The sequence below is a fragment of the Haliaeetus leucocephalus genome, unplaced genomic scaffold (assembly GCF_000737465.1).
Source record: "Haliaeetus leucocephalus isolate CR32 unplaced genomic scaffold, Haliaeetus_leucocephalus-4.0 Scaffold317, whole genome shotgun sequence".
NCBI lineage: Eukaryota > Metazoa > Chordata > Aves > Accipitriformes > Accipitridae > Haliaeetus > Haliaeetus leucocephalus.
This window is the reverse complement of record NW_010972753.1, coordinates 4728067-4753210: the sequence shown is the minus strand read 5'-3', so window position 1 is coordinate 4753210 and position 25144 is coordinate 4728067. Positions and strand designations below refer to the sequence as shown.

At 37.9% G+C, this 25144-nt stretch overlaps 1 protein-coding gene across 1 annotated transcript in view; it reads right to left on the bottom strand.

Moving 5' to 3' along the window:
* Positions 1–25144, bottom strand: part of IL1RAPL1 (interleukin 1 receptor accessory protein-like 1) — a 640049-nt gene that overhangs the window by 267746 nt on the left and 347159 nt on the right. The window contains exons 3-4 of the mRNA XM_010571307.1: positions 4109–4295; positions 2609–2762 (exon numbers count right to left, since the gene is read on the bottom strand). Of these exons, the coding sequence (XP_010569609.1) occupies positions 2609–2762; positions 4109–4295 (341 nt within the window). The remainder of the gene's footprint in view (positions 1–2608; positions 2763–4108; positions 4296–25144) is intronic.

Below are 25144 nucleotides of genomic sequence, written 5' to 3'. Positions count from 1 at the left end.
TGTTCTGACAAGCCTGAGGCAAATTGGTAATTCTTACTCATATTTTTGAATTTCATTTATTCTAACTAAAAGTATGTTTGGCAGAGAAATTTCAAATATCTTAGAAATAATTTTTTCCCTTCCTGTGGAGCTGGGATTTATTGATGGAATTTGTTCTTAGCAGTGGTTCACACAAAAGTCATCATTTACGGACACTGCCTGGAGACATGTTGGAGACTGTACATCAGAAAGATACATCATTGCTTTGTTTCAATTAATTATGTTTTCATTAATACAGTAAAGCAATCAACTATCAATTTAATTTTCTACTTTTAATTTGACATTTGCAACATTTATTTCAGAGTTCCTGAATTAAAGTTTAATTCCTTTTTGAAAACAAACAAACAGTCCCTTCCAAACCCCATTTATTCTATATATTCCTCAATGTATGTCCAGGGCAACTCACATTGTTTTTTCAGCTCACAGAGAAAGCGTAAGAGAGGCACCTAAAGCGTGAATCTCTTCCTCTAAAGCATTGATTAAAAGTCTTATCAAGACATCGATACAGATGTAGTACAAAATTAGTAGTACTATGAGTAAACCTGTTTGTTCTGTTTACTCACATGATATTATAAAGATGATACGAAGACCTACAGTACTACCCAAGCAGTTTACTAATTTGGAGGTTGTCCTTATATCTGCCAGGGTTTGCAGAGGTGGAAACTGAATAATTCCCTCCGTATGCATTCATTCATTTTTAGCACATCATAATCAGCCAAGTCTCTTTCTGTCTCTGTCTAGTTAAACATTAAATACTGAACTCCTACCTACACCACAAGTGATGAATTACATTTTTTTAAACTATTACTACAAATAGTAACATGCATCTGGTTCCAATGCTTTTTTCTTTCTCCTTTCTATCAGTCTGAGCCTGTTTGAAATACTGTTGTGCAGTGGAGCACCAACCATAGGGACAGAAGGGATCACCCGAGGACTGAGGGAATATGGACTCTTTGAATCCATACATCAGGTATTAAAAAGATAATTGACAGCCTCCTGGTATAAATCAAATTCTTGAACACTTTGTCTCTGCTTTCTTCATATGAGAGTCAATCAGAGTATATGGATGTTTACTATGAGGTTAATCACTAGACAGTAATTGCCTGTCTGTACTGATCAAATAAATCAATTCCATACAAAAGAAGAATTATTAAGAGATCCTGGATTTTAAGCTTAAATAAATATGATTGATTACTTGAATTCTCTCAAAACAACATAAACAATATGATTTCCAGACTAAGCTACTACAGAAAATTACAAACCATAATTCACTATAATTTGTGATAACGCAGAGGGCAAATGGGATACATCAAAATAGAAAGCAAACTTTTCACCATAAAAGGAAACTTGCAATTCAGCCTAATGCACAACATAAGTGCTGTTACTAATTGTTGGTGTGCAATATATTTATATATTGGATACTAAAAAGGAACAAGAAAAGCCCACAAAACTCCTTTTCTAAGATTTGTTTCTCGGTTTATTAGGTATTTTGAAGGTGCAAGAACTTATATATGCAAGCATCTTTTATCAGACATATGGATCTAGTTCACCTCCAGTTTGCCAGGAAAATCCTGTTTCTGCCTTCTTTTAGGGAATATACTGTGGAACTACGCTGTATTAGATAGATCATGATGTACTCCAATGTCATCCTATTATCCTAGAGGCTAAATTTCTACCTTAGGCGTATGTTCAGCTATACGCTTCACATGTTTGTAAAACAGAGGTTAGAGGTCTGGCGAGGAACTGGAAATTTAATGGAGCATTCTTCATACTGTTCTGCCGCTCCGGACATTACTGTTACAGTATATATTTTGTTTACATCTGTGATGCATTTTACATATTGATATGGTAGTTTTAAATGCAGATTATATTAAATGCATCTTCTTCAATTGCTGTTTCCTAAATTGTAGAGTTTAATTATGTTACATAATGACTCTGTGGAACTTGTTACTTCAAAACGTTTTTGAAGCCAAGAATAAATGGATTAAAAAAAAATAATCAGACTAATGGAAAATAGGTTATTTGGTAACCACAGCACATGACGACTGAGATCAGGAAGTTCTTGAACTATAAGCTACAGAAAGCTGGGAGAGAATACCAGAGGAAAAATGCTACCGACCTTCAGTGATGCGCTGCTCAAACACTAACCCCTCCGTACTTGTCACTCAGGTGCAATGGTCTCACTGGGCTACAGCTACTGCTGTGAGGTTGTAGCTACAGCTATTCTTATGTCCCAAGGTATTTAAGCACATGAAGAAGTGTGATAGACTTAATGATCTTTTTTTCTGTTAGAGTAGTGCTTGCCGAAGTTGCCCGTTCCTTGACCACATTTTCCATTCAAAACCAAGACCTACCCACAAGCTTTCGGAATAGACCAAAACTCAGCCTTCTTCAAAATGTTACACATACTACTGTGAAGTATTCAGGACAGCTTTAATGTATCAACCATTCATACCTAGGCACACAGCAAAGTGGTTTACGTAGCTATAGTGACTCAAATAACCACAACTCAAATCACAATATTCAATGTTTGTTCTAAATATGAGAGATAGCAAGAGCCTGTAATTACCTGTGACGGTTAATTCTGTAGTTCTTCTGACAACAAAGTATCCATATTTTAACTCGCAAGTGTAATTTCCAATGTCATCCTCTCTAACTTCCCGAATGACAAGGGTGTCCTTTTTAAACACAATACTCGATCTCCATGTCTTTGACTTGCATTCCTGTTCAAAGATAATATAACACGTCAGTGACTGTGTTCTTACACTGAAACTGGTCCACTGTTGACAGTGCTGCTCAAAGCCAAGGCAGCTAGAAAAAGTCTTTCGATTGACGGTCACAAAATATTTTACTTGATTATCTTAGCATACTCATTGTTTATACAGTAAGGGCTTTTTTAAAAAATATTAAAGTATAAGAGGTTGTTTGAGTTCATTCACACAAATGCTGTCAATGAGTCTTAAAAAGCCAATATTTTGAGCTCTTGTTTAAGAAGCTAGCCATAGTTTTAAATTTGATAAAACTTCAGGTATTGATTGTATTACAAACACAAAATCCAAGATGAGTGTAAGCAAATAATTGGTTACACACCTCCTATCTTAGACATGCTGTCAGTTAATTTGGCCAGAATCCTTCTAGGCCACCAGTTTTTACTTACTAGATAGCATAGTCTTGTGTACCGTATTTAAAAACATTTATGTTATCAGGTAAATTATCAGACTTTTAAAAAATAATTTGCATGCGTGCCAGCACATACTTAAACTAGGACTTCCTATATATGCAGACAACTGTAGATGCCTGTGTAGACAAAATACACAGAATCTAGATTTCAGATTTACTGAACTGTTTGGGGACTTTAAATTGTGTGCATTAAGTACTAAAGTACTGGGTATTTATTTCCTGCACGTGGTAAGAAACGCAGAGCTCAAGCTGCTGTCCAGGGAAGTTCTAGTGTGCTGCCCAGAGGCAGCACTATTTGCAAGAACTTGGCCCTTAAGTAATGGTCTGGAAATCAGTACACAATCTTGAAATAAAGTTATTGATAAAAACAGTGAAATTATATTTGCAAGTAAAAGCTAACATGTAAAGACCAAAGCTTTGGAAGTCTTTGCTGAATTTTATGCTGCAAAATTAAGCCATTCATTCAGATAATAGCAGGCATAGCTATCCTATTTATACTTTTCCAAATAGAGTTTACGTCTGAGTTTTTAGAAACACACTCTTTAGCCTGGTATAGCACAAGCAGTTGCTGTATAAGTAGCTCACATGCCTTTACCTTAGCATATCAAACCAGACTGGTAACACTTTTCTTTTTTAGCCCTCTTGTTAGCAAAAAGCTGCCAATTCTTTGTGACATCCATAAATGGATATTAAGAAAATACCAGCTCTAAAGTTTACTAAAGGAAGGATTGAATCTCTCTCTCAGTTCATTCTTTTCTATCCTTGATTCTGTTGTCTGTTCTTAACACATTTTAAACCAATCCAAACTTCATATCATATATAGATCATAAAAATCATAAGAACATTGCATAATATCTTGTTGAAGGAGAAAATCTTTGGCATTCCTTACCTTATACCACAGAATTTCAGGCTCCCTAAATGGAAATAAAAAATCCTCAATTTCAGGGCATGAGATTTCCTTGCTTTTGCTAAGTTCAGCTTTTTCAAAATATTTCATCTTTGAATTGTAGCAGAGTCCAGTGTCATTTTCACCCACCGTCAGCGAAATGGACACTTTCATACAGTAAGTTGAGTTTCTGTAATGCAATAAAAATAGAAATAAAAGTCCAATATGAAAAAAATAATAAATGCCAATGTACATGACATTGTTTTTAAGTCATTATTTTCATTCACAAGCAAAAGACAGAAAATCAGACACTGTATTTTGTGTGTATTTTATAGCTGCTCATAATTTTACTTCTTTCTCAGCCACTAACTACAATATTTAGAAGGTGTTGGTCGGCCTTACTCTACAACTACAGCTTTCTCTCTCCTTTTCGTCAACCCCCTCCTAACATTATTGTCCTTACTGTGTATTTGAGAACAATTTCCCCAAAAGTAAATATGCAATAAAAGCTCCATGTACTTATCAGTGAAATTAGACAACCAACATCCTGACAGACACCATTCCGACAGCTCTCGGGGGCGAACAGATCACGTTGTGGTACCACGGGCAAATGCCAAATCCGAACTCGAGCACCACACCAAGAGCCACCTATTCATCAGATGTGAGCGTGCTTTAAAGTGGAAGTGGAAACTTTTTTGCAGCCTTTAATTAAAATGAATCTTGTGACCCTTCCAATTACAGAAAAAAAGGATGCTTTAACCTAATGGACTGCTAACTTGTTTACCTTAGCCTTCAGTCCCCATACTCCCAGGCCAAAATGTTGCTTCTGCATTTCCTACAGCCTTCATTAGTTTGGGCTCTCTCCTGAAACTTGTGACTTCTTCTGCTGCTGGATGTTGATATGCCAGGCAGCCAGAGATGAGGGACCATTGCCTGCCTTCCCACATTTCACTATGCACTTTAATTAGGCTCAAAGACAAAATTACTTGAAATGACCCCCCCCCCCCGTTTGAGTTTCCAGGTGGGCAGCAAATGAGTGTGTAAAGTTGAGTTCTCCCCAGGAACACACTGCGACAATGCAAGATTTCTCTCCTACTGTTTTGTAAATGCATTTGACCCCTGATCTGCTGAAAGAGGATCCTGCAGAGAGCACTGAGGAAACATTCATTTTCTTGTTTCCATTCTCAAACTCTATGAGCTGATTGCTGATTTACAACACTCTCATGTGTATTGGACATGGCAGAATATCAAAGATGGCTACATTTTCTCATTCTCTTTAGATTTCTTAATATCTGTTTCTTTTTCTGTTCAAGAAGAGGGGACAGAAATGCCTAAGGACAAAGAATACGAGGAATTTCATTCAAAGAACTCTATAGCCCCATTTTCTAGAGAAAATGTGAACCTGAAAAGGAAGATATATAAGTAACTATCAAATCAGAGAATATTCTTAGAAATGTAAAATCTGGAACAGAATGACCCTTAGCTATCCAGCTAATTCATGGACTTGTAAGGAAAACAAACACAAAATTAGTCCCTTATAATGAAGCTGTAAGTATAATTTATTACCCCATTCAAGAATCTGGCAGCATAAAGCAAATAAAGTTGTTTAAACTTTATGCAAAGCAAAGAATGCATCCACTGAATATGGATCATTCTTGCTCCTTTTAAGCTGTTTAAGAACCGATCACCATTCTTACCTGTACATGTAATTTAAAAGCATTCAGTATTTTAAAGAACACATTTTATTACTGTATATTATGTTATTCCTCCATTAAAGTGCTACTTGGAATACTTATTTATTATGTGCTTGAAAACATCATAAGAAGTCATCCAAGCTAGTTTTTCCAAATTAGTAAAATAATCTTTCTCTGTTCTTGAAAGACTTATCCCTTGGAAATAGGAAGACGGTCTAAACAAACCATCAAGCTCTGGGGGTCAAGAGTACAATAACTAGATGAGAGGATTCCATTACTGGATGACAGAGAGCAATACATAGGAAGGTATTAGTTATTTAATTTGCACATTTAAATGTACTCTTTTATTCCTTTCCATGTGTTTGAGCATTATGTTGTGTTCATGTTACTGAATCTCATGATTTAAAAATTTCTAGAAGGAGCTGCGATGGAAAAAAAAACCCAACAAACAAAAAACCCACTTAACTGTCATCCCATTCTCTGAGGAAGCAAGCTAAGTAAAATTTTCATATATGTTTTTTTGTCTTCCTTCAGTTTTCAGAGTGAATTGGCCAAAAAATCTGATTTATGTTTTGGTCTACTAAGAGCTCTGTTCTGCAACAGTGGTAATGTCAATTGCCAGAGCCAGAATTCCTTCTGAGGCACATCCAAGTTTCCATCGCAACAGCGGATCCCTTACCAGATGCAGCTTAGGCTTCCTGCTCTGTAAGAAGAGAGGTATTTTGGAAATTTCTCAGAATGTTTAAACCCATTGTTTGAAGAGGATGTTGGTATTTAATGACTCAAAGTTGTGTGTGTCTATGATTTGAGTCATATGGATATAAGCCTCCTGCAGACAGAAGCACAAATTGGCTGAGCTTTGAGGTAATTATGCTCTAAACTGTCAGCTATAAGGTACTGAAACATTTTGGGTGGATATTTTGCCAGCTGAGTTCCCTAACAGAATTTTCTCTCAAAAGCCCAAAGTATCATCAAAAGAACTTAAAGCTCCAGGTGCCCCCCGGTGACACAGACTTTCTTATTGTGACTCTAAATACTAACTGCACTGTCAACCTGACTCACCTGGTACTCTGTGTCAGAAACCAAGGCTGTTGGGATGAAACAAAACTCAAAAAGAATGATACAAAAGGTAGAGCAACGCAAACAGTATGAGCAAAGGAAACCAAGCTAATGGGCTCACAGAACAGAAAAAGAGAAAGAAAATTAAGCAGTCCCTAGGTGGGAATGAAGAAGGAGGGGGTGAAATTGCTAATTACAACTGGAGCATGGTGGAAACAGTAGATGTGGAGCCCCTCAGCTAGCAGAAAAAGTAGCAGGCAGCAGAGCCCTCCAGCAAGCATGCATACACTGCAGAGGCTAAAAAATGTTCGTGTGCTAGAACTAAGAAAATTTTCCATATGTCTCTTACTGGAAGCACCAGATCAAACAAACAAATAAACCAACAAAAAAAATACGTTGTGAATTTAAGGAAATTTTATAAACCAATGGAAACCCAATGTTACATTCATTATTAAGAACAAATGCTACAAACAGTTTTTCTCCTTTTGCTCTCCAGCATGGTCCAAACTGTGGATCTTTATCACCAGGCAGCTACACTTCAAAGCAGTACAAGTCTAAAAACTCAAATCTGCAACAGCTATTCAGGTAATTAAAATCACACAGGTTACGAATACATTGTAGAGGGCGTACTAGAACTCCCTGTATTTCCTCATTCTTGCCCGCAAGACTAAGTTGCTTATTAGGACTAGGAAAATATTCATCCACCTGCTACCACTGATGAATAAAAACTATTTCATATGGTATGACAGAGGGTGCCCCATTGTTTGACATGGACCCATGCGGTCATCTTCACCCTAACATGTCATTTATACACTACTAGTCTATAAGTAAAACCAATATAGCAACCATATCTACTAAATATATTGATTCCATTACAGGTCTTTTACATTTGTAGCCATTTATCATCCTTAAAATTTTAAAGCCCAGTAGCACCAATGGATGTGTGATTGAATCCTGTGATAACGATAGGACAGAAAACTGTATAAATGGCTTAAATTCTCCGTGACTCCTATATCCCAGGAGTAGTTGCTCTAATGCCCAGCTTTCCACAGTTCCCTTGCATCAATGGTTCACCTTTTCTTATCTAATATTATTTAACCTCTTGGTTGTACAGTAGCCATGTGAAAGCATATAGAGCACCGATTAACATGAGTTTGTTTAAATAAGAACAGAAGACTTCTGCTTTTTACCCTTTTCTCTGCTTGAAATGACATCCACCTCACCAGTTCATCAGTACCTGTATCACCTTAATGTTAGCTGATCTGCAACTGTCACAGATGTACATTCATATATAGGATATCTGTCAGATGAGATACCTCAATATTCACACCCTGTGCTAGAGAAGTGTGACAGAGAGAAGAGCGGAAAAGCTCTACATAGAAAACTAAAAGAAGGCGGTTAAGTTTGCAGAAGAGCATGAAGTATGGAAAAGTCTTGTAAAGAAAACAACAGTACAGCTGAGTAAAGAGGAAATCTTGATGAAAAGCAGGAAAATGTAGGTTAAACAACCACAAATACAGCCACATTACAAAGTCTCTTAATTCTCCAGACAGTGACCCAGAAGTCAACACCCTGAAGATGCTGCTTAATTCATGACCCAAGTTAGTAGTTTCTAAAATAAGATCAATTTTTATTTACAGTCTTCTGAGAATCTCAATTACTATATACAGCTATATTTTCCTTGAATTAAATGCAATTATAGCAATTTGTAATAGACGGGCCTCTGCAATCCTTCACTCTTACGACTAAATTAATTAGGTAGACTGCATGTCAAAAAACTTAGCACTGCAATTAACTACTTCTACAAAACAAAACTTGAAATAATTATTAGCCATTGAAACTGTTTTATGACTATCACACATTCATCAGCTCAAGGAATTGCAGTACTTGTTGCTATTTTAAAACTTCATTTTTCATATTATGCAATTATAAATTAAAGTGAGCCAGTGGAGTAAAGCTTTTCATCTACCTACATAAGCTATGCTTTAGCATCAGTGTAATTATCAACAATAACATTATCAAAAGGTTTTCTTCAAGTGAGCTTCTGAGCTGAAGAACCTCCTGACATTTTGAAGAAAAATATTTCTTTTCCTTTCTCTGTTCCTTTTCTCTGCTTGAACTGACATCCACTTTGGGATGCTGTTTCTTTGAGATGCAGGCTGGAAAATACACATATGCATTTTATGTTTTTTTTTCTTAATTGAAAAGAAGTTGGCCAAAGTAGAAAAAAAACAACAGAATGCATCTTGCATTTTAGGTATGTAGTCTAGAAGCATGGCCCACCTTATTCGTGTGGATCTCTACACAAAGGAAAAAAAAAGACAACTAAAAAACACCTACAGGAAAGTCTGTGTGGCAAAGTGTGGGACTGTCCTGCTACAGTATCATCTGGCTCTGTTGCTGCTCATGTCTAGCAAAACAAAGACTTTTGTGAAGTTCATCACAAAATAGCTATGAAATCAACAGTGCCTAAAGATCTGTAGACTACCAGGATGTACAGGTAATATTCTCTAAATATTTTCAAGGTCTTAGCTTTTGAGTATTTTTCCATATCTGGAAAGGCAAAGACATATGTATTTCACATCTAGGTATTTTTTCTTTTGATCAAACACTGTGATTATAAGAATATCATAAAGGATACGCTTTTGATCACTATCAGTCAGTCAAGTAGCAGAGAAGAAAATATGAGCTGTTGGCAAGAATCATGAAGGGTGAATGAACCTGCAAATACAGAACTTCCACTGATTAATACAAGGCTGAGAGCTTCTCTGTTTAAATACTTGTGAAGTGGGTCCTTATTGAGTACAAATGATAAAAGCATACAAATGATGAAAGCATACATCTAAAATCTTATTTCCAACGGATTTTTTTTTTCTTTTTAAAGAAAAAAGGCAGAAGTCTGTACTGTAATCCAAAATATCCATGAATGGACATAGATCAACTTGTCAAACCTCAGACAAAAGTCTATACAAAGAATAGCTTTGAGAAGCTTAAAGAAGGTGGAACTTTAGGAGTAGAAAGATTTGAGTTGAGAATGAGTTTGCTCTAGGAAGATTAGATTATCATTGTTGGTTGTTTTAATTTCTTTGGGGTTTTCCAAATGCTTTGCGTTTACAAAGACACGACAAAAACATCTTTCTGCTTCATAAAATCAGGTTATTAATCTTCCCTAATACTAAACAACATAACACATAACATTAATTCACTCTTAGAAGAAAGACATGAGAAATAATTTGACAAATAAATAAGACAGGATGTTGGAAAATTCTTCACAGCAGCCTGTGAAGACAAATTTCACACACAGCTGAAAATTAACATTGCCTCATTCTGCCCCAAGTGAAAGAATACAAGGAATATGGATTAACCATATTTTTCTAGAAAAACAGGAAACTTGTCTTCACGTTCACTATATACCTCACTTCTCTTTTTAAGGGTCAGTATATAAAAATCTCTTATAACTGATTTCTATTTTTTTTCCCCCTTTTTGTAGTTCTCAGGAGGTTTCATGGTTTTTTTCACCTGCATTTTTCATTCTATCCTGTGTTTCACCTGTAAACAAGAATTGATTACATGGAAAGCATCTCCTTTAAACTTGGTGAAACACAAAGCAGAAGAGAGAAGAAAAAGGGATGGATTTATCACTTTGAAGAGAAAAAAAAAATTATCTCCAAAAAATGGCATTTATTGTCATTTAACAGTAGGAGGGAGGAAAAAACACACACACTAAACCCCACAAATTAACTTCCGAGCCATCAAAAAACATTATAAACTATTTTTTCAAATAAAAAATTAATAGGCACATTACCAATAAAATAGTAGAAATAAATCTCTTACAGATCACATATTGAGTCACTATATTAAATTCTTTGTCAGGCAGGCAATAGACAATAGTAAACTTTATACTTCCAGGTTAAGAAAAAAAATTAAAAGAGAGCGGTAGATAAAAGACATCTATGGTTTTTTTGTTTGGCTTTGCTTTGCATTTCTGTGTTGCGTACGAGCCCACTGAACGTATGTGATCAGGGACATTCTGCATATTACCTTCATGCTCTACCTTTTGCCAGGCTGCTGAGTTTTCCATGCCACTGGAAGATACAGAATCCCACAACACTGGATGTGGGATGTATGTATGGATTTTTTTGCCCTCTCATGGAAACCATCTGGGGGGCAGCAACTTATGCATCACCACAAGAAAAATCAGGGAAGGAAATTATTCCTGTATTTCTAAATTCTACCACGTCAAATATTTCCAAGACTTTTCTGACCTTTGTATAAGATGTCGCAATTACATTTTCGTACACTTACATATGCTTAAGAAGGGTCTAAAATAACTCTTGAATATAAACACTGGTCAGCACTGACTGTTGCAGTAGTGTCAACACCATTTTGAAATTAATACTTTCATAGGCTTGCCACCATGCAAAAAACCTGTTTCTACTTTCCATATCATTACAGTAAGCAAACTATTAGAAACAAATAAAAAATAGACTCAGGCAGAGATGAGATATTCATCAGCAGTAACATTAAAAACCTTGGTGGTTTTGATACAATATGTTACTCGAGACTGTTTTTTTTTTTTTTAACACTATTGTACATAGTCCAATGTGGTATCAGTTAATCCAATACAAAAGTGTTAATACATCTGCACAAGATGAAAATACAACAAATTATTACATTAGGAAAGAAAAAAAAAGACATATATTTTAACTCCTACTGTTATACTCAATTTTGTGTATAATAGTGTTATAATACGTAGCGCATAAAAAATTAAAAGGCATTGTAAATTCTATATAAAAACAAACTAAAGGAGGAGGTGACAAAGTTACTAGAAGTCTCACAGTCAACATAATGTTCAATGTTTAATGGTTATTAATACACGAGAGACTCAGCCAAGTTGCTAATTTCTGTGTCCAGGAAGAGAAGGAACAATCAATCTGAATGAAATTTATTTCATTTTTGATACAGACAGATAATGAAGAGAATCATCACAGAATACTAGTAATTACTAATAACACATCACTAATAGTTTTTTCATTAATTACCACTGACTAGCAATACTTGTACCATGTTACCAAATGCAGTTATATTTAAAGCAGTAACAGATCCATTTCATCTGAATTAAGTTACATTCAATGCTACAATATTATTAACAACTTTTCCATACACACACAAATGTATCCTAACTGTAATTCTACCCGACTTGCTACATTTGTATAGAACCATTAAATTTAAAAGAGGCTGAAGCAGCACTACAGACCATCTACTGATGTACAGATTTGTGTGATAGCAGTCGAGAGCCTGTGGGGCAGAGTCACAAAGAATCATAATATTCAAAGAAGATTCTCCAACACCCCCCCTCCCATGATGTCTAATCTCAGATTTTGTCTATTCTCAGTCAGTCTATCTGCCGTGATGTGGTTGCTTTGAAAAATGGCCCTGGGTAACCTGTATTGGGTAAACTAACTGCTTTAACTCACTTATCGCATGATACTTTTTTTTTTTTTTTTTTTGGGGGGGGGGGGAATGTTCTGTTGTTTGTTTATTTGTTTGTTTCTGAACAGGGTAATAAGAAGAGTTCACAAGCTAGTCAGTTAAATTGTAGCCTACTCTGTCCAGTCACAAATGTTCAGAAGTGTAAAATTAGCTAGAACCTTTTCCTACATATAAGTGAAGCTTTCCATTTACCTATTTTATTCAATAGATTTTCAAGCAGTAAAAAAATGAGATCTAAACAATACAAAATAGAAAAACCAGAAGCAAGAAGCTGTTTGGGGATTTTTTTGTTTTAAGACACCAAATCCATTTAAATCAAATTTATCTGAAAAAGAAATTAAATTAGCAGGTAACTTATCGGAGAGAAAAAAAAAACAGTAGGAGGAGGAGGAAGAGAAGACACAAGGGAGAAAACAGACAAGAGAACGTACACAGAGCAAGAATAGTTTCTCGGAAGTTTAGCACTTATAATATTGACATCTACATTTAAAGGAATTTCTTAGAGAACTAGACACTTAAAGCATAATTTCTGTATAAAATACATCTCTAAAACGGGCCAGTTGGGTTACTCTTACGAAACTCCGCTTTTTGCCTGCACTGAATAAAACCTGGTAATTGTCAATCTCCTCTTCAGCCTCCCCACAGAGAGCTCGGCGGTGGATTTCCACAGCTCGGCACTCCCCAGGCAGCATCCCTCATCATCCCTATTCATGACGGGAGGGAAACTGGGACTCCGGCCGTTGCTTGTCCTCTCCCGTGCTTTGCCATGCGTAGCCTTCACCGGCAGGGGAACGCAGGCGAGCATAGCGTGTGGCTTAGACCGAAGACACGCCGTCTCTGGGACTAAAAAGAAGTGCCCTTTGGAAAGTCCTCACCACCCTCCTGAAGAGGGAATTTTAACCAACCCCTGTTTTGTGTCGCTGTAGGCTGCAGCCAACTTGCTTTAAATGCGAAGAAGCAGTTCTGCTCATCGAAGGTGTGGAGGATGAGACTATCTAGTACACAAAGGCAGCACTTGAAGAAGAGATGAAGAGGGCAGACAGACCTCTGTTGATCCCGGCATTGATCACCAGGCACAACAACACCTTTCTGCAGTTCTAAATAAGGTGTAACGGAACCGCTGTGCAATAACGATACCCGCAAATGCAGCCAGACCCTCTAATAATGTTTTTCATTTAAGACGGCAGTCTTATGCCTTTGCATTCCTCTGCATACCCTTTATTTCTCCTTCATTTTCAAGGGATGTCATACTCGAAGTACAGGGCCTGTCATGACACTGATTTTTGCAGGGTATATTAAACACGATGACTAATCGGGAAGTTAACTGGCAGCAAAGTAGACATGTATTTTCAGTGTACATCATGAGAGCAAATTCTTTTTTTACCCTTTCAGTAGCATTACTAGAAAAATTGCAAGTTTTGCATTAATAGAGATCAGTTATTTGTACCGACTTATGTTACAGTATTATGCTATTTACCAGGGTAAACAAACTGGAGAGCAAACTGGAAGCAAAAAAACCTCTTTTATGTTTCCCCTCGTCATACAAGCTGAGTTGGGAAAGCAATGTTATTGCCAACTCCTCCAAAACTGGACATTAAAAAAGAAAGTCTGAGAAACGCCTTTTCTTCACAGTATTTTAAGTTTTACTAAGTAAACTTGGCCACTGATGTCAATATTCACTTTCTATAAATGGTCCATCCCACTTCAGGGGAAAACTTTTGTTGACTTCATTAATTAGAGTTTTCATGGTTTTGTAGACACAATTTGGTCCTTTTTCAGCCCAACTAACCACTGTTAGAGTGGTTTGGATGCCTGAAAGCTGGAGAGAAAAGCATCCATTCAAGAGAAACAAAACCACATTATTGATAAGCTACTTGCACTCTTGGCCAGTGGCTCCAAAGGCTCTTTGTGAGGTTTAAAACTTTCGCACAAAAAATTTTCAAGCCTTTAGTTACCAGTGGGGTTGTTTGAGGACACGCCTGAGGTTTTGGGCCGCGGGGCGAGGGAGGAAGGCCAGCGTACATCCCCTACTGCAGCCAGAATTGCTGCCGCGCAGTGAGGTCTTCTTGGTGGCGGGGTCTGATGCCCTCAGGACTCTGTGGCTTCTGGCCCATTTGCTCAGGATAGCAGTTTTCTAACTTTTTCTGCAAGGTTCCCTTTTGTTGTGTGTAGTGGTTTTGTTTTGTTTTTTTTTTTCCTCCCAAACTCTGGGATGGCTGGCTCCCACACTCCCTGGCTCTGGTAGCTGAAATCACAGACTGCCTTTTCCACAAAGCTTCCAGAGCCAACCGAGCTGCAAGTGCTGGGGCTGCAAGAGCTGCAGGAGCGGGGGAAGAGAGAAGAAAAGTGGAGGGAGACAGACAGAAGCCGGCTGGAATTTTCCTCTGCGCCTTCGAAATTATCTCCTGCTTCCACACCCTGGGGGGCCAACCCAGTTTGAAAACTGCTTTTGACCTCAACTGAATTACATAAGCACTGATTTCTTCCCTCAAGGGTCACCTAATTATGTGCTTGATGCTATGAAATAACCCATGGCACACGAGCCTCTAGGACTATTTGAATATCAATGCTCTGCAAGATACTTGTTTTAATATGTTTGAATTAGTCACACCAGAAAATATTGTTTGGCTTTAGTGCCCACTTCCATCCTTGGAAGCCAACACTTTCACATTTTTTTCTTCTGACACAAGTGGTACATGCTGCCATCCCAAGTTTCCCCTTCTCCTCTCCAACCCTGCCAAAAGAGAATGTCAAAGTACAAAGTCTAATTGCATTAGAATAACGCTCTCCTTGTGTTAGAGAAAGCTACTGACTGATGTGAAAGGCTTTTATTGATGTTCTGGACAATAAAAATAAAATACAAATTAGCCTTTAGAAAGGGAATTGAATTTTCTCATCCTTATAATACCTTAAAGCTTCTTCTGTGAGTAAGCTAGAAAAAAAAGATATGTGTGTACACTTTTATGTTATTGACTTTTCTGTATGATCTCTGTCTTTTTAAAGTCTAAGTGAAACTTATCCCTTTGTGAGAGCTGGAATCAATCTGACATTTATTTCCACATTTTAATAAAACCTCACTTTCTTAGTATAAAATGCTTCAACAGAACTATGACAATAACCTTAATTAAGAACTTCTACTGGCAATTACATGGAAGGCAAAATTGCATAAAATTAACTAATTTCCCCATAAACTATATTCGTGAAAAATTAAAGCTTCCTTTCAGATAAATTAAAAAATAAAAAAATTCCATACTCTTGCAGTACAGGAATATTTAAATATTCCTATAGTATAACTCTGTACTACGTTATAGGACTATATATCCAAATACATTTTATTTGAAGTTAAAGCTTTCTTTCAGGTAAGTTTAAAAGAAAACTCCCATATTCTTACAACATATATTCCTACTCTCTACATGTCTATACATATATATATATATATATATGTATAAATCAGTCATATGGGTGTATTAGGGATTCCAGTAATTGTAAAACTAATCAGAGAGAGTAGTATGTGTTTTAAGAAAGTTATCATATAAAGGTTTTTAAAGCATATTAATACTATACCTATATGTTATTCACTGCGAGTAAAGCCCAGTTTTTAAAACAAATTTCTATTAAAATATTTGGTATGTGAACTCCTTCAGAGAATAGCACTTACGTATGGATTGCAGATAAAAATGTTAGAGGTGGTTAAAAAGGACAGGAACCAAAAAAAATCTATTGTACTTCACAGAGTATATAGGGTGAGTACAATATGGATTACCACTAGTCTGAATTTAATAGTACATTTAATATTTTAGTGCTACTTACAAATTTAGTGCTAAATTAGCTACTCATTTCAGTGAGGCTTCCCAGGATCGTCAGTGAAGGAATTTTGGGCCAGTGAGTCATAAAGCGCTAAAATGGAGACGTGTCAGAATGACACTAAACATTTTCTCTGCAGCAGATCAATGTATATTCCCAAAGGAGACAGAAGTATGAAGAGCTGTGCAAGTATACTCTTACAGATGAAAATCCGTTTTGCTTTCTACAAACTCTAGTAGGGAGATAATACCTAACATGAAACACCTCTAGTAGACTATCTCCTCAGAATTCAGAAGATGATGGTAATTGCTGGTTTTTTGGAAAGCAATGGTCATAAAGAAGAGTAAATTTTATACCTTCCTTAGAACCATACGCCAGAATAGCAGAAATGCAGTACTGTGGCTTCTTTGGAAAATGACAAGTTAACAGAGTTTTATTATTCCTCCCATTTCTTTCATTTATAGAATCACAGAATCACAAACCAGCCGAGGTTGGAAGGGACCTGTGGAGGTCACCTGGTCCAAACCCCTGCTCAAGCAGGGCCACCACGAAAGGGTTGTCCAGCACCCTGTCCAGCTGCTTTTGAATATGTCCCAGGGTGGAGACTCCACAACCTCCCTAGGAAACCTGTGCCAACTCCCAGTCGCCCTTAGAGTAAAAAAAGTGGTTCCTAATGTTCAGAAAGAGCCTCCTGAGTTTCAGTTTGTGTCCACTGCCTCTCTTCCAGTCACCGGACACCCGTGGAAAGAGCCTGGCTCCATCCTCTTTGCACCCTCCCTTCACATACGTATATACGTTGATGAGATCCCCCTGCGCCTTCTCTTCTCCAGGCTAAACAGTCCCAGCTCTCAGCCTGTGCTCAGAGGAGAGATGCTCCAGTCTCTTAATCATCTCTGTGCGTCTTCGCTGGACTCTCCCCAGTCTGCCCATGTCTCTCTCGTACTGGGGAGCCCAGAACTGGACACAGAACTCCAGGTGTGGCCTCACCAGTGCTGAGCAGAGGGGAAGGATCACCTCCCTCGACCTGCTGGCATTACTTTGTCTAACACAGCCCAGGTTGTCATTAACCTTCTTTGCTGCAAGGGCACATTGCTGGCTCATATTCAGCTTGGTTTCCCCCAGGACCCCCAGGTCCTCTTCTGCAAATCTGCATAGATCGTTATTCATGGAACACCTATTTTCTAGGTGTTTTTTTTTTACTGGCAGGGGGGGGAGGGGAAATTTTTAAAGGAAAATACTTTTTCAAGGATTTATATAAAAGGGACAGAAAAAAATAACAGTTGGTATGAGAATGAATGGAAAAAAATGCTTACTTACTGAAGCCAGAGGCCCCTAAAATGATGTCTACCATTTGGTGTAACAGTGCATGCCCGAGCAGCTGTGCCTATGCAGGGTTCTGCATTCAGGAACAAATGAGTGTTACTACATCCTGATGACTCAGAAGGTCATCAAATATTGGAACATCTTTACCACCAAATCATCCCTTTTGCAAATGCAATCTGCCTTCTTTTATAGTACCCAAACTGAAAGCACTATTGGAAACAAAGAAGATGCTGAATGGCTTCTCCCTTGTTCTCTCTCTTTGCTTGATGAATTAGCACAAGTGCAACCTACAGTTCTCAACTAGAGCTAAAGGAGGACAGATCCTATCGTTCAGTCTCAAATACTAAGTTAGATTCTTCTGTTCAGCTGTTAAGCAGCTGCATAAAGAATATCCCTTGAAGGTTTCTGTCTTGTTTCTGAATGATTAGGTATTTATCTCTTGCTAACTCTGCATGAGCGTGTCTTTTTCTGAATAGAGATTTCTCATGTTCCATTAACACAGTTACTCATTAAAGGTAGATATGGACAGTTATCCAACAATTATATTATTTATTAGAGATATTAGAAGAACGACATTTGCACATGAATAAGATTCCTTTGAAATTCTCTCCATAACTCTTTCCCGTATCTACCCAGTAAAAATGGGAATAACTACAACTTGCTTTGAAACCAGACACTAAGCGAGAGAAAAATCATCACATTTATTAGATTACTGCTTCAAGGCTAACTGTTTCCTAGCATACTGATGCCACTTCTCCAGACTCCTGGAAATTCTCTAATGCAATTGCATTACAACTCTCAGTTTAAAAAGTAAATAATTCCAATACTTATGACTGCTACGTTTGTTAAGAAATAGTTTTAGCTATTCCTGTTTTACACTTACTTTCCTATGAAGAAACAACAATTCAGAAATCAGTCTTCTCCACCAGAAGCAGAATTAGAGAGAAGGTCTCTCAAGTAGTATGACATCCCAGAGATGAACGTAAGAGCATTGCTGTATGCAGATTGAACCAGAACTCAAAAGAAAGTACCAATTTCTGCAAAAAAGTCAGTCTTCGGCAAAGCTTGACCTGCTATCAAAGCAGAACTTTAGAAAGGTGCAAGACCTTGATGGAATTTATACAACTGAATACCTCAGAGCAAGTCTTGAATTCCCAAATAAGACATTTACATACTGAAAAGAGAGCAGGATTTAAAGAAACAGATCAATAAACAAAGGAATATAATACAATTTGGATGTGTCTTTCATCCAAGGGCCATAAAGTACATAGGAAATTTATCTATTAACTATTTTTGGCTGTGTTCATATGCAAAATAGTTTCCAAAATTGCCTCAGTGTAATCTGTATTGACACAGTAAATATTTTTAGCTCACTCTAATTTAGAGCTCTAAAACATGATCCTGATCCGCTTCAGGCTGTTGCTGAAGATCAGAGTCATGGAAGCTCAGGAAACAGAACCCAAAACTCAAATTTTGTGTATATTATGTTCATATCAACAGCATCCCTGAAACCAGATAATAGGCAAGCAAGCACTTCCACCCACCCCAGGTACCTACTCTGCCCAGTGTTGAAAGCGTTAGTTCTCAGTCCAGCCTCCAGAGCTTCTTTCCAGCCTGCCTGGCTGCCCTTAAATGTACTAAAAGCCATCTTTATGCCCACACGTTCAAAGGAAAGCGTAGAAATGCAAGCTTTATCCAGCATCAAAGCACTCCTTCCCTAGTCAAAGCCATAAAATCTCTTTTGCCAAAGAGACAGCGTGTCACTATTTCTTCTCACGCTGACACCAAGAAGAACCGTTGCCCGATGGAGTGTCTCCTGAAAACACAAAACACGTATCTGCATGTTGTCCGTGGTCTCCAAGACTGTAAGCATAAAAATAATCAACTTCGCAGAGAAGAAAAGAGAGTTCAGTGAGCCATTTTAGGTAAATGGCACTCAAGGATTCCTTGGAACTAATTTCTTGAAGTGGCTAGGGCAGCCAGAGGGGCACGCTTTTTATTGCAAGGCTCTCAAAGCACAAGTTGAGACTCCATGTAAAAGAATGAGTAATTCTCTTGTTCTGCAGCATCCTCAAATAAACTCATTCTTGTTTTCCTGATCGTCTTGACACGATGTAAAAAGCTAAGAGCCGTCCACCTTCACGCCTCTCGATGCCAGGTTTCCATCTCCAGTGGCCAGCCCCGAGCAAAATGTGACGCATTTGAGAATTCAGCAGAGCCTCAAGTTTCAAACATATGAAACCATACTATTCTTTGTCTCATATTATTATCAGCCACCAGGCTAAATAACTCTGAGGTGAAAAATGGAAAGGTTACAGAGGCTTCAGCTGCCCCAATGAACAGAGGTATGAGGATAAGGCACAGACAGGTGCCAGACACTATGACTATATATTTTCATTTCTTGTTTTAGTTTTCACCATCCTCACAAGCATGAATCATCCAGAATATCCAGACATGAAAATCCAAAGTCATGTGAGCAGTGGCAAAATGAATGTATGAAAGCATTTCTGCACAGACAGCTTTGAATAATTTTACCTAATTCAAGCGTGCCTGTGTAAGCTATTTTAGTTTTAAAAAATGAATTTTTGCTTTACACATTTTAATCCACATCTCAAATGTAAAAGGTAAACTGAAGGAGGCTAAATACGTTTCAGATAATTGAAAGTCACTGGCTCTTCTTTTTCACTTGGACCCTGGCCCAACCTTTACATGCCAGTGTCTTTCAGCAGAGATATGTGAGGGACAGTAGCAGAGACGTCTCACACATTATTTTTTGGGGGTGGTCTCACAGAAAAGCCCACTTCATTTGTCAGAAAAACAGAATGTCTACTTTGGCACGGCTGGCTGCCTCCTCCTGTAGCAGGACACAGCTTCCAGCTGGGCCGGTGCTGCCAGCTTAATCATCTGCTGGTCCTTGTGACCTAGCTTCACCCCCAAATTCCCCACCATCTAAATATAGGAATAGCTTTATAACACAGTTTAGTTCAGTTTATAAATACGCTATGGCTCAAACCCCTGCCATCAGTTTGTAAATCAGTAGAGAATTGAATGACTATATAAACTCCTTCTGAATAGAAAATTTATTGTCCTTTATGTACCACATTTTCTGTTTTATATTTTTGTTTCTGCAATCTATTTCAGTCACAATTTTTTTCTTCAGATTGGGCAAGAAGAACAAAGAGAAACTGTAAATTCCTGTACTGATTAAACACTTTGCCACATTTTTCATGGCTGATTTCATACCTATTTGCAAGTATTTTAATATTCACAACGATTTGGGTTAGATAGCTATTTTCTAGCCATTTGTTCAGAAACGTGACTTCTGCTTGCACTCTTGATGTCTTTGTTCGAGGCGGTTGAACCCAGTAACCAGAGAGCTGAGAAGATGCTGCAGCTCCGTGCACCAGGTCCAGCCAGCAGCCAGGCTAAGCACCCGATACGTGAGGGGGCGCAGACACACACGCGTGCACACACGTGCACACACACAGCCGGTCACGCAGGCAGACACCTAGACAGATGCACAGCGCTCGCAGGGACGTGAACGGCAGAGCTGGCCCAACGCAGCTCTTCCCCTCCAGCTGGTGAAGATGAAGTCAGCTAGCGGAATGTATACAGAGAACAAGGAGCTGCCCCCAGGTCCCACTGCTCTCCCCAGTTGCTGGCACTGGGACGAGAGGTTCGCAGCCCCCAGCAGCCGCTGGAGCTCGGACATCTTCTCCTCCTCCCCAGCTGAAGTTCACTACCACGTACCAACACCTGCTTAGCGTAGACAACGCAGCCACGTGGCAGATAGAAATGCCCTTTAATGAGATGACGGGACAGACTGCAGGGCTCAGACAAGAGTATTCACCATCAGCCTATTTACACCGGACAGCCTTTTATCTCCTTTTCCCCCCATCCCTTTCCCTTTTACCCTGTACTCCATCTATTTCCCACGCTTGTTCTCAATACACCTTAGTCTCTTTCCCACCTATGGTCCTTCCCCTAAACGTTCCAAAATAAATTCGCCAGAATCCCTTCAAAACATCGTTCAGTGATATTTTTTACCTAAACGAAAAATGCTTTTCCTCCTGCATCCCACAGTAAGTCTCACATGCCCTTCAGCCCGAAGGCCTTTGCGAGAGGGAGCCTCTCCAAGTGATTTCTTTGGGTGGTTTTCCACTCACGGGTCATGGGGGTTTCTTACCCGTCACTGCTCCCCTGACCCTCACTGAGCCTTTGTGGTTTCCAGGATCATCTTTAGGCACTAAACAATCTAACGTGACACTACACGTGTGACAGCAGACGAGGTATCAGTAGATTTATGTTAAAAGTGAAGCTCGTCAACCCGTTCTCAGAGACGAGACAGGGCGACAGTCTTGACAGGCCACAGACATCTTCCAGGTCGTCTTAGCTTTCCCAGCTGGGTCTTTCCCTGCATCTCTTTCTAACTGGTCTCTTCTGCTCGCTTGGTCACTCTCCTGGACAAAACTCCCATCAGGTGTCTCTCCAAGACCATTTTTTTCCTATAAAGTGCTCGCTGTTTAATCTAAAGACTTTCAATTCATGGCATCTTGTGGTTAAAAGTAACGATCACACTCGCAAACTGTCACAACTACATTTGAATGCATCATATTCTGGCAATGCTGCTGTCTAAAGATTTTCTGAAACTTTCCAAAATCAAAGAAAATGCACACAAAACCTCTAATCAGTTTCTGCATCTTCCTAGAAAACTTGAAATACAACTTCTGTTTTCTTAATGTTCAGCTTCACAGTGGTATTTCTTCCACCTGGGTTTTCTCTGAAAGTTATGATTTTCTTTTTCCCTACCATTTCTACCCCCACTCTAATCTACTTCGAAAACGTATTTGTTTACACTATGAATCTCATTATAAATATATAGATAACGCATCAATATAAATTCCTTAAGTCCTAAATATTCTCAAAACATTTATTTTTTTAGTGGCCAAGAAAATAACAGAAATATTTATCTTCTAAGCTAACCAGTTTTGGAGCTACTACAAACAAAACAAACATAAAATAGGAGCTAAAATACCAGATAAAATTCTGGGATAGCATAATTATAAAGGTCACCAAATTGTACTGTGAGGAGAGAGAGAAAGAGAGAGAGAGAGAACATATTTTAAAAAAATCAGAAAAATCTGTTTCTTTCTGAGCAACTTAAGGGTTGTTTGTTTTTTAACAGGGCTTGTTATGGGAAATCTTCCATTGTAATTACGGATTAGTAACTGCTACTCCATAACACTGAAGCTTTCTGTGTAATTTCTCTCTCTTTCCTCTTTTTTTGAGGAGGAAAATAACTCATAAATATTTCAATTTGCAATTACTGAAAGATAAAAAGCAACACTGAAACACTGAGATCTGGAATAAGAGCACAAATTGTAGTACACCACAGAAAATATGCAAGGAAAGGGTTTTGTTGAACTGTCCAAAGCACCGACGCAACACAAACGTTTTGAGGAAGACAATTTTGAAGCTCTCATATTATATTTTGCTTCCTTCTTCTGCTGGTTGGAATTTATGAGACTCTTGCTGCTATTGAGATCAATAGCAGAAGTCCTACAGTTTTCAATCTACAGAGGCGGATTCTTCCTTTTTACATGTATACATTGGTGTTAGGGACAAGAATATCTTATGTTATTGTAAAACGTGTTTACAACATAATATTTGGCCTTTAAGAATTTATTTGCACCTTCTTTAAGGATGCACATACAATTACAGTTTTTTCCTGTTATTAAATTAAATCAACCTAATTTTTGAATCTCAGTCATTACAAAATATCAATGGCTGCAGTACAGCTGTTAATCAAATGCATAAATATACATACACTGAAATGTAAATTGCCTCAGAAATGAAGGATATATTATCAAAACTGGAACAATAAATGGAAGTTTTCTACATTTCCTGTATGTTTGAATGAAGGAATGAATAAGCTCATTCCTCATAACACAGTCAAAATATCTGAAACACGGCAACTTTATGTAAGAAGGACGGAACTCAAAAAAAATGTTAAAAAAAGTTAAAACATATTGCATCATAAAAGCAAACATCAATTTTAATGTATGATAGCTCTGACAAACATCAGTATTACCCCAAGAGCCCTCTAGCATGACAGCAACCCAGTCTATTACTATGAAAAGAAAATAGTTATAAAACCAAAGTTGTTTTCATACAATAGAAAACACTCATAGGAAAACAGTATCAGAACAGCTTTCCTGGCTTCATATGTGTTTTTTAGTTTCTACAGCTATTTCACAATGAGTGTTGATAATATTACTCTTTCACAGTAAACATGGCAAACTGCAAAAACCTAATAAACCAAACCCAAACTGCACCGATAAGTACTATTAGCACTTCAGTATTATTTGTTAGAGCAAGATGGAGGTTCACTAGGAATAGAATATTTGATTATTCCTTACTCCTACAGCTTCTCATTGCAGACTACCCAGCTAAACCAAACTACTAGGAAGACTTAATTCCACAAATCATGGGTTTTGGAAGGCATTCCTTCAGAGCATCATCATACGCAATTATTCAAACAAGATGTGTGTTTGAAGGAAAAGCCATATCCCGCGGTTATACTTCGGTTAGAAATAGTTGAGGCTATCTCAGCTGTCAGTATTTATAACCCAGTCCCAGAAAGCCTTTGAATTTCAGGGCACTGTTCCTCCTTTTTAAATTAATTGTAAGCTATCAGTTCTGGACAAGCAAGATTGAACACCAAAAAGCAAGTCTTGTGTAGATTTTACTTATTTGAGCAGATTTTCTCAATTTTGGTGCAAGCTAATACAGCTCTATATCAGGAGTTATGAATCTCCCTGCAGAGAACAGAATTGAATTTTTTTTTTTTTTTTTTTTTGTGGGCAAAGCTGTGTAACGGAGTTCCGTTTCCCGTATCAGTTCAGTGACAGCTCATCATTACTTTGTGACTGAAGGCTGCGCTGAACACTCGGCAGAACTGGGCTTATTCTGTTGACAAAGCAGAATTTCGCCGCAATCTGCTGAAACGCCTAACCAGAGGAGAGATGGGCCGCCTCTTCCAGCACACAGATTCCTCCAAGACAGCTTCCTCCTGTAGTTTCCCTGCACAGCTGGACTCGTGGCTTAAAGAAAAATATCGTCTGTGGTGGTTTCAGACAGCAACATGGTATGTGATATTCAGAAGCAGAGGGAAGTCCCTACAGTGGCATACAGCATATGCACATTTATATATAGATAGATAGTCAATGTTTTAAAACTAGGAGAATTTTTTCAAAATTATTTTAAAAAGCACTGCCTTGATTATGATGAAATGCAAAAAAAAAAAAAAAGGAAGGCCCTGACTTAGGTGGTAACTATATGCCTTTAGCTCTACCTTTCTGTGTAGTTACAGTATGAATCAGTTATTAGTTATATGATTATACATTATTTTTCACTGTGAACTTCGCTGATTTACACACCCAGTATAGATCAGTGTTTCCTAACTTTCTAACGCTTAACGTATCAAACTACAAAACTTTCCTTTCGATGCTTTCTCTAAAAAGCTAATTGTCAATTAGTAAATCTCATTGGACATGTTGGAATTCAGAGCTGTGGCTATGAGGCATGCCATGGTGGGGCTCAGGAGCCCCTACAGAAACCTCGGTTTATTCAGGGGGGGAAGGAAGGGAAAAAAAAAAGGGGGGGG